Source organism: Ascaphus truei, chromosome 13 (assembly GCF_040206685.1).
Source record: "Ascaphus truei isolate aAscTru1 chromosome 13, aAscTru1.hap1, whole genome shotgun sequence".
Classification (NCBI taxonomy): Eukaryota; Metazoa; Chordata; class Amphibia; order Anura; family Ascaphidae; genus Ascaphus; species Ascaphus truei.
Genome location: NC_134495.1, coordinates 26498993 through 26513992, shown reverse-complemented (window position 1 = coordinate 26513992; position 15000 = coordinate 26498993). Strand labels below are relative to the sequence as shown.

The window sequence follows — 15000 nt, the reverse complement described above, 5'->3', positions numbered from 1 at the left end:
GGGGGGAAATGCGAAAAAAAATTGAGAAACAGATTTGGGTGGATTCGCCCATCTCTAGATATAACTAAGATGTCCCCTATCTCTTCTTCATTTAGCATACATATTTCATCAAATATCTCAAAATAAATCTTTCTCTTGTTAAAACAATATCTGCCGTGAGCCTATAAGGGCTGGGGTGTGAAATTGCACCTCAATTCAAGATTAACTGACATTGACTTGAAAGACAGTTAATGCCAGATCGAGAGGACGATATTTTGCATTGGGGCTTAGTGCCTATCCCCCGCTGTGTTTTACTGAATCAATAAATTGCTTCTATTGAGGGTAATTATATGTCTTATCTTACTCTTATGTTACTCTTATCTTGTATTGCTTGTATTGCTTTATTCAAAAAGGATTGTACTTTAATATCTGTGCTTCTGATACACTAACACCCAATGTTTCTGTATATACATCTATTTTGTGAAGCCAACTGAAAAGAGCTACAGTATATAACACCATGTTGCCTCAGTCCCTTAGATTTCGATAAATGCCACTCAAATACCATTTAGTTAAATAACCCAATTGTATCTTCAGTCTTTGGGCAAGTCACATTATTTCTCAATGCCTTCTGTTGCATGTTTTCAAGCTGTGTGGGTTTTACTCACAATGTATATAAATCCACAGGAGCTGCATTAGTTGTGCATGCCAATTGCAAGTGCTACATTAATTGCAGCTATGTGTAGGAAAATAATTTGAATAGAGCGGAAACCTTCCAGAGCAAGGGGGAGACAGCACGTCTTGTTTTGTACAGAAATCTTACCATAACAACACTGTGTGGTAAATCAGGACCTGAAGATACAGTACAGCATTACAATGATAAAAACCCCTTTTCAATATCATATGAAGCCCTTTCCACTGGAGAAGAGTTTAGTTTTATATATATATAAAAAAAAATAGGAATTGAATATTTGTTGGCAACCAAAATAACAAACGAAACAGCAGCAAATTGAAAATTGGCATACAATTAAATTCAAAGAAACCACAATACTGTATACTTAAAAATATACTGCAGTAAATACTAGTTTCTCCTTTCTTCAATATACTGTAAACAACATTTAATTTAAATAAAGAAATAATCTTCTTTTTAGACTGCAGTTAGATGTAGAAGAAGGTCCATCTGAGACCACAGAGAAAATGAGAAAAGCTACATATTAACAGACATACGGATTGCATTTATTTTTCTATAATGTTAATTTTTTTAACATGCATTAATGACATGCTACAGTGACCGATCGGCAATCCCACAATTTAATCAATAACACGACTTTATGTTCCTGCAGATATTCAGGCACTCGGTTAATGGAGAGGAAGAATCAATCCCATCCAGATGAATTTCTTCTCCTTGGACTCTTTGTTCATCCAGAGTTTGACATCCTTCTCTTTATTTTGTTCACTGTTACTTACATCACATCATTACTAGGAAACCTAACTATAATTCTGACAACAACTCTCTGCTCCAGTCTTCAAACCCCCATGTATTTTTTTCTCACCAATCTTTCAGTCCTGGACATTTGCTGCATCTCTACTACTGTGCCCAAGATGTTGTATAACTTTGTAATGGCATCCTCCACCATCACCTTCTATGGATGTGTTATGCAGTTGTATGTATTCACATGGGTTGTGATTACAGAGTTGCTACTTCTTACATACATGGCATTTGATCGTTATGTTGCCATATGTAAACCCCTGCATTACTCTCTCATTATAACACGCAAAGTCTGTTTTCATACATCTATATCCATTTGGTCTCTGGGAGCCTTTAGCTCGGCAGTTCATACATCAGTGACATTTAATCTGTCCTTCTGTGATTCCCAAGAGATTAATCACTTCTTCTGCGAGGTCCCCCCGCTATTGAAACTTTCATGCACGGACACCACTCTAAATGAAATGCTGACACTCATCACAGACCTCTTCTTAGGGGTTGCTTGTTTCCTGTTTATAGTAATCTCTTATTTTTTCATCATCTCCAGCATCTTGCACATTCGGTCAGGAGAGGGGAAGAGGAGAGCTACCTCCACCTGCACCTCCCATATAACAGTTGTAGTTATATATTATGGGACGTTATTTTTTGCCTACATAAAACCTCACTCAGGATCTTTCGTGGAGCAAGACAAAGTTCTGTCTGTAATCTATGCTGTATTTATTCCTTTACTGAATCCCTTAATCTACAGCCTACGGAACAGGGATATGGCAGAAGCTCTCACCAAACTTTGCCATAGGATAATAGTTTAAAAGTAGATGTTTTGGAGTTGGTTTGTTGTCATTTGTGACACCTGTTAATGGGTCAACATACTATGTTTCCACCAATGTAGCTGTACATAAACTGTTGTCACCTCACATGTATCTTTTCCAGACAAACACTACATACAGTATATGGGTAAATAAAAAGGAATTCTGCGTAATCTAGAGTATTATATTACATTGTTACAATACATGGTTTTAATACAATATGTTTATTCCCTGAGGAAAGTCTGACAATGGACCAATATTTGAAAACCACTTGAATGAATGTGGTATACCTTATTTGTGTTTACATTTTATTGGGGTTCTACCTAATGCTTATGCTTAGTTTCTGTTGAAGTACTCATACCTATATTTTATTCTTTAAGTATAGAGATATAGCCATATGTTTTGTTCCTAGTGATAGGAGAAAGGAAACGCAAGGCACAACGAATTTGAGAAAAAAATCTAATATATTTAGCCAAAAGAAACACAAAGTTTCGACCTAATGGTTTTACGTTACGTTGTGTTTCTTTTGGCTAAATAAATTAGATTTTTTTCTCAAATCCATTGTACATTGTGTTGCCTTTCTCCTTGTGCTGTTGGATCCGCTGCAGGCGTCTATCCATTCGCAGGAGCACCGGCAATTATACCACATTTACTCACTATTCATGTGCGGCATCTACCTTTCTTCATATTGTTCCTAGAGATAACATACTGTACAAGATCCCATTCTAACTGAGGATATCACAGGGCTTGCATGAGATTCGACTGCAGTGATGGCATTCATCACATTTTTGTTATGTAGCATAGCAAACTGTATTTCATATTCACTGACACAAAATTGTTGTTTTTTGTTTTTTGAAAGGGCAATCCCACATAGTGGGCAAAAAGATTAAACACCTTTACTATGTAATTTGCTTCCATAGAATGATGCTATCACTCAGAAGTAAAAGATGTACTTATTTGGAGGGGATGTTGCAACACTCAAGCAAGATGTCCATATAATCATAACTCGTACTTAGAACCTTTAAAAAATACCATGAAACATCAACCCTAACCACTTCAAAATGTATTTTCTAAAGGTATTAAACCCCCATGTAAACATTTTGCTATTCCACGAATAAAAAGAAAAATCTCAAGTTTAAGAACTTTCTTGATGAAACATGGTGTTATGTATATTCTGTGTCCACATCTGTTAAAGCCTGTATGTCTACCCATAGGTTCATGTAATTACACGTGTACGTTTATATTTATTTAAAACACTGGGAGATATATACTCTCCCCACAATGGCTAATTCCCTGAAAATATGGGAAAGGCAAAATATAAATTCGATCTGACTTCCAAAACATCACTAATGACTCCTCTGACAAACAATCCGGATTTTAAACCAGGTCTAAAGAACCGAAATGTCAAATCATGGGAGCAAGCTGGAATTAAAAGACCTAAACACAGATGTAAAAATTAAAACCAACGAGCAACTGAGGGCAGAGAACGATATTCCAAACACTGAGCTCTTTCACTAACTTCCGCTGAGAACATTTTAAACTGATTCTCACCCATCCTCCCCTTGAACATTTTTGAGAGACTGTACAGCCGAAATAGACACACAAGGACTTATATCAGAATTATATAGAGACCTCACATTCACAGGGGTAGACTCCCCTCCAAAAAAATATGACACCATGGGAATCTGACAATTCAGGAAAATGCATACAAAGTACTAATGAGATGGTACCTTACATCTCTAAAACTATCAAACTTTATACCGGAATACCCATCCGTATGTCCCAAAGGTTGAGGGCACAAGCCTCTCTCCTACATATGTGGTGGACATGCCCACTGTTTGCATCCATTTGGATAAGGGCCAGAGATTGTCTGGGAACATTTTTGAGTCTGAACTTACCATTAGATCCATGGCTTTTTCTTCTTAACAGATCACTTCAAGATATTCCCAAAGCAGAAAATAAACTGATTTCTCACATTGCAACCGCAACCAGATGTGAAATAGCAGCCATGGGGAAGCAAAATGAGGTACCATGTATCCCCAAAATCAGAAATAAAGTCTGGTTCATTTGCCAAATAGAAAAATTATCAAGCATGTTAAATGACTCATGCGCAAAATTTCAAAATGTATGGCAACCCTGGAAAGCCCAATAAGATATACAGGGAGTAAACCTTAACTCAATTATGCCTTGATCCTTAATTAGCTTGCATTTTCCACAAGAGTAGTCTCACAAGAAGTACCCAGCTTCATGCTGAGGCTTGTGTAACATACAACAAAATGTATATAAAAATGTCAAAAGCTTAAGATTTAAAATCTGATGAACCTTCATCTTGTCTAACCCCTCCCACCCCTTTTTTTCCCTTCCCCACCCTTCCTGGTTGTTCTCTTATATTATTTCTCCCAAAATGTATATCCTACAGATATGTTAAAAAAATTGTTTTCTTCAATAAAAATTAAGTTTAAAAAAACACTGGAAGATATTATGTTATTTAGGGTTCAATATTTCTTGAAGACCACTGCAGATCGCGCTCTGGGATATGATTGATTTTAAACTGGGTTTGAACATTTCCAGCATTTATTAATATCTCTGTTGTACACTGTGACAAATTGTTTTCTTGTCAGAGGAAAGCTAATTCAGCAGAGTGGGGGCAGAGTATGCAGAGAAGGAGATGCCGGCACGGGGATTGGGTGATAGCTTGAATGCCATACTGAAATATGTGTGTTTGGGAGCCATTAAATGTGAACCTTGCTACACCATAGAGGATCTCTGTTGTGCTTTGTCTCTCTTTATATTTTCTATTACGAGAGTGGTTGACTATTTCATGCACTTGGATGACTAGGCTGCACATGACCTCAGAGGGGAACCATTTTGGACTTCTTATTAAGGACAATTTTACCCAATTGTTATCAATATTATACTTCATTTATTACATTTTAAATCGCTTGTTAACACAACAGCCTTCCAGTAATTTTTTTATTTTCTTTCATACTTTATTGACTCAAGTGCTGCTATGGCTATATACATTTATTTTTTTTAAATTAAATTTATTTCCATTATGGCACAGTTACTTGTTTGTAAAAAGACACGTCAAAGAATGAAACTTTAAAGGTTGTTTATTTATTTTATATTTATTTTTTAAATGTTATATCAGGAAAAAATACATTAAGATTTACATCTTGTTTTCAAGTATGTCTTGTGAGCAAAATAATAAGTTGATACACATAATTTTAAGTAGGAAACAGGCAAAGTCTTGAAAGAACTTTGACGGGAGGCGGTTTTGAGAAACTCAGGTAAATTGTTCCAGAATTTGGTTGTTAAGTAAGAGTAACCAGATTCTTTATTGAACCTTGGAATCATACTGTAAGCAGGTTTTTGGTGGTTGATTTAAGGAACATTAGGACTATGTACAGTCCGAGAAAGAAGCTGGCTCAGATATTTGGATAATTTGTCCAGAAAGTATTTGAAGGTAAGAAAGAAAAATGTAATAATAGTAGCATGTTCTTGTATAGCGCTGCTAATTGTATGCAGCGCTTTACAGAGACATTTGCAGGCACAGGTCCCTACCCCGTAGAGCTTACAATCTATGTTTTTGGTGCCTGAGGCACAGGGAGACAAAGTGACTTGCCCAAGGTCACAAGGAGCCGACACAGGAATTGAACCAGACTCCCCTGCAGCAATTTCAGTTTCAGTTAGTGTCTTTACTCACTGAGCCACTCCTTCTCCCTAGAATGTAGAATGTTTCTAGATGTAGGGGATTGCAAACCTAGTCCAGTTAACATATCACAATAGTTGGTGTTGTAGTTACATAATAAGACAAAATTGCTGTACATAGAACTGAGAAGAATAAGGCACCAAGTGACTGGTATGGGTACTGCTGTCAGATCCAACAGAACTAGAACCCACAACCACGTATTTTCTAGGCAGCAGCTTTAGGACTGTGAGCTAAACCACCTGATGGGTAGCAGAACTCCCACATCATACTTTGGAACTGCTCACACGTGTGGCTAATCTAGCTATTGGCATATCTCATAGCCATCTCTGTGTGCTCCATAAGGAACATTAAACTGTCAATCAGAAAGTGGAAGTGGTCTGCTTTTAAAGGAAGTCAGGGAGAGGGAGCTACTACAGATATGAGCCCTCACGTGGTGCTACCTGATGGATATGCATAAAGGTGGCTATGGTGTAACAGAACAGGGACCACTATATTCACTGTGCAATCTCCCAGGGTTCCTTACATATTTTAATTTGAAATACTTTATTTTAAAATAAATACAACTCTACAAACTACAGGAAGTTATTCTGCTGGTTTCCCACAGCACACATAGTGTTATTGTGTTGACAAGTCTAAGACACCTTATGAGGAATTGGGGTATGGAGTCAGACCCAACAGGAACATAAGTTGAACCCACGTACCCTCTGGTATTCAGGGCAACAGCTCTAGCAATTTGAGCTAAACCAGCTGATGGCTAGAACTACTGTCACAACATACTTTTTCGCTCTACAGTACTTCTCATTGAGTGCTCAAACCGTTACAAAGCATGTTAGCCTCTTCTGGAATAGAGAACCATATCTAATAAGCAGTCCTGCCATGAGACATCTTCTGGTGTGAGAAAACACCTTACAGTTCATTTAATTCAATAGGCAGTAATGTATTCTCGCACCAAAGGTGCCTTATGGAAGAACTGTCTCCCCCTCTGTCCCAACTCTCTCCCCCTGTCTCACATTCTCTCTCCTTCTCTCTCTCCCCCTCAGATTTCAGATTCAATATGGAATCCAATCCTATTGCATCCAATGGGAGGTTCCGATTAATCAGATCACATTTTCAGTTAATTCTCAAACGGATTTTGGTGTGGGGATAGGATTTGGGCAAAAACAAAAAAATGGAAAAATCCATGGATTGGATTCAGAAAGGTTCTACAGTATGAATGCAGCACGATTAGTGTTAGAATTAATTCTGACCAGAACCTTTTTCATGGGAGTCTTACATTTTTTAAAAATTACCATAGTTACTGTTTTTTGTCAGTATTTTAAAAACCATTTGTTTTACATTTCCAGTTTCCAACCTGTGCAAGTCAGATCAGTTCAGTACAATTTCAAGATCAGAGAGGCCTAACCATCATGGGAATTTTCTATATTTCCTTTTTAAGTTTTTTTCTTCTCGTTAAAGCTGCCTTTGTGTAATTTATCATTTTTGACAAAAGTATAAATGATTTTACTCATAATTGAAAATGTACTTTTTAAGCTAAACATCAGATAGACCTTAGTTTACCTAAAGATGACAATACCTTCGGTTTTCCTTGGAATTCTAATAACGGACGTAAATTTGACCTAATATGGTCTCTTTCAATTTCGATTAATTGAATGTTAAAGGTATTAATATACATATCCATCAGGTACATTAATATAACAGAAAAAAAAGTTAATTACCCGAGTTTACGAAACCATGCAAAATTGGTCTTTTTCTCACAAACAAAATTACAATATCAGTCAGAGTTAAGTAAGATTGCAGTCACAATTTGCTAGACTTTCAATAATGATATTAACTCCCTTCCAGAGCCTGAAATATGTTTTTTTTATGGAGAGGTTAAATGCTTGGCAAATCACTTGTGAATTGTAACTGAGCTGTGATTCCCTGCCGAAAATGTGAATTGAATGTGGAAATATGAGATTTCTGAGACATTTTTAGGCCTTAAACGTTTTGAGAACAGATTTTCCAGGAATTGATTTTGCTCAGAAAAACGTGAAAAACTTTGTGATTTTGGAAGGGTTTGCACATCCCTACAACTGAGAGGGCTAGGTACTGTATGCATAATATTCTACTCAGTTCTATTTGTTAATTGACCCTACAAATCAACACACTTCTATACACAATAAAAGAGCCAGAATTCCATTATTCATCTTTATTCCTGACATGTTTGATTATTTACGTTTATTAAGAAAACATAAACTTTTTAACACTCCAGAATTGCTCCTCAATTTGAATATTACTGTCCAATATACTGTGCAGAGTCCTCACTTACCGACGTCCCGCTTATTGACCAATGCCTTATCCGACGCCGCATAATGTAGTCCGCCTGTCGCATTATCTGATGTCGGAACTGCTTATCGGACGGTCGCCGCCACCGAATAAAATTGACCCACAATCTAACGGTTCATAATCTAATGACGGTTTGCGGGACGCATTCCATTGGATAAGCGAGGACCTCTTGTATTGAGCATTCATTTCCAAGGGCTGTCACTAATAACCCTGAGATCCTCAGCACATTTTCAGTGGCAGTATACAGTAATTGCAAACAATTATAATAAAGTAAAAGAGTATTAAAGTGCTGTACTGTATATGGAGTATTACTTTGTTGCAACTCACAGGGAGTTGCCTGTCAGCCCGGAAGTTGGTTTTTATGGAAATATAACTCTTCACATAAATTCCAGACACACCCAATACAAATTTTATACTTCTATTAAACAAATTATTAAAACAAATCAGCATAAAAATATTCAGTAGTTCAACGTTCTTATTAGAACATCACAAAAGGTAAAATTGTATTTTGAGCTCAGTAAAGAGATTGTATATTGTCTCCCAGAAAAGTAGCCACAAGATATTGTTAATGAAAGAACATACAGTGCCAGGGGGGGAGAGCCGGGACAAGTGTCCTGAGCCAGTGGCTGCGATGCACCCGGCCGTCCGGTGCTGGAAGTGGGGCCCAGTAGAGGTCGAGTCCAAGTTGTTTGCCCGGCTGCTGTTTCTCTCATTGCCACCAGGCCCCTGTTCTCCACAGCTTCGGGCATGCCTCACTGTACTGCGTAGGGCCTCTGTCTGATGCCAGTGCATGCAGACCTCTCTCTGACAACAGTGCACACACACACACACACACACACACACACACACACATACACACACACACACACACACACACACACACATATATATATATATATATTCAAAAAATATATAAATATATATATATATATTGTGATGTGGTCTACTTAGATTTTGCAAAGGCTTTTGATACGGTTTCACACAAGAGGTTGCTGTACAAAATAAAGAAAATTGGACTCAGTAATAATATATGCACCTGGATTGAAAACTGGTTAAAGGACAGACAACAGAGGGTTGTCATAAATGGAACTTTTTCAGGTTGGGCTAAAGTCGTGAGTGGAGTACCTCAGGGATCTGTACTGGGACCCCTGCTTTTTAACTTGTTTATTAATGACCTTGAGGTTGGGATCGAAAGCAAAGTCTCCATCTTTGCTGATAACACTAAAATGTGTAAGATAATAGAATCAGAGCAGGATGTAATTTCTCTTCATGGAGAGACTGGAAACGTGGGCAGGTAAATGGCAAATGAGGTTTAATACAGATAAATGTAAGGTTATGCATTTGGAATGCAAAAATAAAAAGGCGACTTACAAATTAAATGGAGATATTTTGGGGGAATCCTTGATTGAGAAGGATTTAGGAGTGCTTGTACTGTAGACTGCAGGCTTAGCAATAGTGCCTAATGTCATGCAGTAGCTGCAAAGGCTAACAAGATCTTATCTTGCATCAAACGGGCAATGGATTGAAGGGAAGTAAACATAATTATGCCCCTTTACAAAGCACTAGTCAGACCAGTCCTTGAATATGGAGTACAATTTTGGGCACCAATCCTAAGAAAAGACATTATGGAACTAGAGAGAGCCCCCCCTTGTACTGCCTTGAGGAAGTGGCTACGCGAAACGCGTGCCTCGGCAGATGGGTGCACGCGCAGGACTCCGTCACACACATGAGTCAGCTGACGGCAGTGTTCGTCAACAACTGCAGTGCGCTATTTTTAAAATTAAGTGCTTCCCTTCGATCGGATGATCTATAGGGAGCCCACACGAACCAAGATACCCTTCTCCCTGCTGTCATATGGTAGCAGTAATCTGTTTATTTTATTTCAGCATTACCATGTATTTATCTCCTACCTCTCACTGAGTACTGATCCTTTAGAGATCAACTCTGACAACAGAGTTGGTGTTGGGTCAGTACTGTTTACTACCATATAGATAGATTGGTTATTATAACACCACCTACCTGAGAGACGCTGAACAGACTATACCTACCTGATCTGAGTCAGCCCTACCACTGTTACTATGTATGTGAGCCTAGTATGTTATACCCACATTGTTTGCTCCCTAGACTCATAATCACTTCTCCTAGGGTTATATTTATAGTCAGTGATATTGAGCTGATTATATACAAACCCTATATTCTATCATCTATCTACAGTATTCCTAGCTCTGTATTAGCTATATTATTAGCCAGGATCCCATTTATTCAGCCAGTCACACTACCTCATTGTTTTTTGGCAGACCTGGCTAGGGTTCCTTATGTATGCTAGAGTGCTGTATATTCTGCGTATTAGGGTTTGTTTATACTGGCACATACTGTTACAGCAGCGACATTTAGGGTGCTTTGGTTCATCTGGACAGTGACTCACCATACTCACTGGTCCAAACTGCAACATACATTAATAGAGGATATTTGCAGTCAGCATTCATTGATCCAGAACACCACATTCAGTGTTCATATGAAGGATCTAAACGTTTAATTCTTATTTTATCACCCATTATTTTAAATTATTTGAATAAAGTGTATATTTTAAAGTGTTCACCATACCAACTATGTGTTTAGACAGCCCTTACTAGGTTCTTTGTCTCTGGTCTGTTGTTATATGCACTTACCTAGGGAGCACCGACACATTTACATTTAGACAGTTGCGGGGGCTCCCTCTTTTGTTATCTCGGAACTAGAGAGAGTGCAGAGAAGAGCCACCAAATTAATAAAGGGGATGGACAATCTAACTTATGAGGAGAGTCTAGCTAAATTAGATTTATTTACATTTACAAAAGAGGCGTCTAAGAGGGGATATGATACTATGTACAAATATATTCAGGGACAATACAAGGAGCTTTCAAAAGAACTATTCATCCCACGGGCAGTACTAAGGACTCGGGGCTATCCCTTAAGGTTGGTGGAAAGGAAATTTCACCAGCAACAAAGGAAAGGGTTCTTTACAGTAAGGGCAGTTAAAGTGTGGAATTCATTACCCATGGAGACTGTGATGGCAGACACAATAGATGTGTTCAAAAAAAGGTTGGACATCTTTTTAGATGGGAAAGGTATACAGGGATATACCAAATAAGTATACATAGGAAGGATGTTGATCCAGGGATTAATCCAATTGCCAATTCTTGGAGTCAGGAAGGAATTCATTTTTCCCCTTAATGGGGGTTTTTGTTTGCCTTCCTCTGGATCAATAAGTAAGTATAGATATAGGATAAAGTATCTGTTGTCTAAATTTCGCATAGATTAAACTTGATGGACCTGTCGTTTTTCAACCTGATCTACTATGACGTCCAATGTGTCCCAGTATGTAGATTATTTTCTACAGCCCTTGGTGGCCAATTTAAGATCATATATTAGGGACACTTTGCATGTCATCGATTCCATCTCGGGGATTCCCTGGAAATCCACATATATATGGGCCACATGTGATATGGCCTCTCTATATACTTGTATCAATCATAATAAAGGAATAGCAGCAGTGGCACATTTCTTGGAGAAAGAAATTCTATTCAACAACACACAGAGGGATTTTATTCTAAAGTCCATTTTGTTTATTTTAGAACACAATTATTTTTTATTTGAGGGTGAATATTATTTGCAGGTCTGTGGAACGGCCATGGGCAACCGCTTTGCCCCCAGCTATGCAAACCTATACATGGACCTATGGGAGGAGAGGCATGTGTGGGGTGATGCTAGGCTTTGGGAGGGCTTGGTGTTCTATGGTCGTTTCATAGACGATCTTATTTTTATCTAGGATGGGGATCAGGTCACTTTCACTAATATTCTTACATCATTTAATGATAATCAAATGGATTTACGGTTTACTTTTGAAATAGAAAGTGTAAAATCAATTTTCTAGATTTAGAACTGATGGTTAACAATGAAAATCAGATTGTTACGAAAACATTCTTCAAGAAGGTATCCACCAATGCATATTTGCATCATACCAGCAACCACTATCACAAGTGGTTGGAGAACGTCCCCAGGGGCCAGTTTCTTAGAATCAGGAGAAATTGTTCTCTTGACTCTGATTATCTGGCCCAGGGGGACGTTCTGGTTAACAAATTTACAGCTAAAGGATATAATAGACACACAGTCCAGGAGACATTTAAACAAGTGGGTAGACTTGATAGACATATGCTGTTGGAAAAATCAAAAACTAACATACTTTCTAGGAAAAAGAAAACAACTGTACAAAATCAGGATCAGATTGGTTCACCCCTCTTTATTACTCAATTCAATTGTGCCTCTCAAAAAATAAGAAACGTTCTTAATAAACACTGGGAGATCTTACTTAGTGATCCCATTATAGGAAAGAAATTACCCTCTAAAATACCAATCGTCTTTCAGAAAGCAAGAAATATAAAATCTATGGTAGCACCTAGTAGACTAAAAAAACTCAAGAACAATACTGACGTTACTCCCAGTATAAGTATAAAAGATGGGAATTTTTGTTGTAACCGTCCGAGATGCCTGACGTGCAAACATCTGTACAAGTCCAATACCATAAGGTCTCATTCGAATGGATTCATACATCAAGTTAAGGGTCACATCAACTGCTTGTCTACTTTCATCATCTATGCCATTATGTGTCCCTGTGGGATTCAATATATTGGCAGGACTAAACGGTCCCTGGCAACACGATTTTTAGAGCATCGTCGAAATATAATTCATGAATTACAATCACACAGTCTTTCTAGACATTACAATCTCAAACACAATAAAGATCCTTCTTCGTTGAAAGTTATGGGTATTGAAGCCATTAGTTCAACACTTCTAAGTGGAGACAGGCATACATTTCTTAATTTAAGAGAGACATACTGGATCTATGTATTTAATACACTCAGTCCAGAAGGACTGAATGATTGTATTGACATCAGCACTGTTGTTTGAATCCTGAGATTATTTGATTTTCCCTCTTTCTTCTTCCCTTTGCCTAGTGGTCTTTGTTCCCCATGTGGTATGGGCATGGAGGTCTGGGTTGAACATGCTAGACATGTTCCCTTCGTGTCATTCCATATGGGGATGTGATTTTTTATTTATTAACACTAGACACAATATATGATGTAGTCTTTATTCATGTCACTTCACATATACTGTTCACATAGTATAAAGTATAGGTCACTTTTCTGATACCTACACAGGGTGGTAATGACAAATTATTACAAATTAGTATACATCACGTATTTTATTATAATTACTATACATTCAGATTTAGGTTATTTATATCACTATTTCAATTCACATTATGAGAAGTGAGGTGTCAGTGACTGTATTGCACGGTCTGGTCAGGTCAGAGATTCTTGTTGATCTTGGATACATGTGTTATCTGCTCATCTATCTTTCTTTGGGGTATTTTATAAGACAATCAGTCTCTTTATATACACATATATTGTTTTTTTCCTCGATGGTTCTCTGAGTGTATTCTTACACTCACATGGAGTACATACATGCACATTTAAGGTTTCCCCCTCTTTCTGTGTTCATTTCATATTTGATTGAATATATTTTTTTTCATGAACTAATAGATATATCTAATACATGTTGTGTTTATTCTATATTGTATTAACATTTCTATAATTCATATTGGTATACCTATATATTTTCTTCTTTTTAACTTTTTATTTTATTTGGATTAATTGTTGATTTTGTTTATTTTAGGTTATATTTATATTAATTTTTCCTTTTATTTTATATATATTTTTATAATTTTCTTTTTATTTTTATATAGATTATAGATCTAGTATTATTATCAAGTCCATTCTCCTCAAGCTAATTATTGATAACATTACAATGGTTTTTTTCACTGTTCACTCAGTTGATTTCAGATATTTATTATATATAGATATTTTATGGTCTGTTTACCTCAGAAATATTTTGACAATTGCAAGCGTAGTAATTTTATGTATTATACATTATTTACAAGTTTATTCTGTGTAAGATTAAGATTGTTATGGTTTAAATCTATAGCTGCATATGTTTTTCTTATGTGGGGGTATCAGATTCATTCTCATTATGCTAATTGTTTACACCTGATTTTTTAATCTATCTTTGCATAGCTAATTGGATGTGTGGGTGTATATATATGTGTCTAGCACACCCATAGTCCATCCCCTGATGAAAACAGTTTAGCTGTTAAAACGCGTAGGGCCAGGTGTGCTGTGGTTTCCTGCAGCGTTGATTTATGAGTTCTGCCTGACATTCTCCTGCTTGCCATCTCCATGTACGGCGTGACGTCATCTGTTCGTTCCGCCACAAACATTGTCCCCGTTGGGAACCTAAACTATCTGGTGGTGTGTTCCCGGGGAAAGAATACTGTGAGGAGCCTGATGACGTGAGTTCCTGCTGGCAGAGATACATGAGGGCTGTACTGGATGCGGTGGTGTCACGGAGCAGAGTAGCAGAGCAGCAGCGCTTACAGATCCTTTGGAGCATGAGTATTACTCATACAATGCTTTTTTATCTTTTATGTTTGTGAGTTCATTTTATGAGCCTTTTATTGGGAATTAAACCATTTTTTGCACAGTAATGCACTAGGATTGGGCGCTTTTTTCTTCTATTTTCTATGCAGTGGAGAGGGAGGTCGTTGTGCCCTTTAAAGAAGCAGCCTTTTTCCTGTCAGTGCGTTTCTTGCATTTTTT

General features: G+C 37.3%; 1 protein-coding gene across 1 annotated transcript; it reads left to right on the top strand.

The window, feature by feature from the left end:
- Positions 1–1338: 1338 nt before the first annotated feature.
- Positions 1339–2271, top strand: LOC142464605 (olfactory receptor 5I1-like). The gene has a single exon (XM_075567976.1). It carries the CDS (start codon positions 1339–1341, stop codon positions 2269–2271), a length of 933 nt encoding a protein of 310 aa, XP_075424091.1.
- Positions 2272–15000: the final 12729 nt, after the last annotated feature.

Bases quoted from the DNA above. Each gene is read 5' to 3' on its own strand.
- LOC142464605 (XM_075567976.1), top strand. From the start codon at position 1,339: ATGGAGAGGAAGAATCAATCCCATCCAGATGAATTTCTTCTCCTTGGA.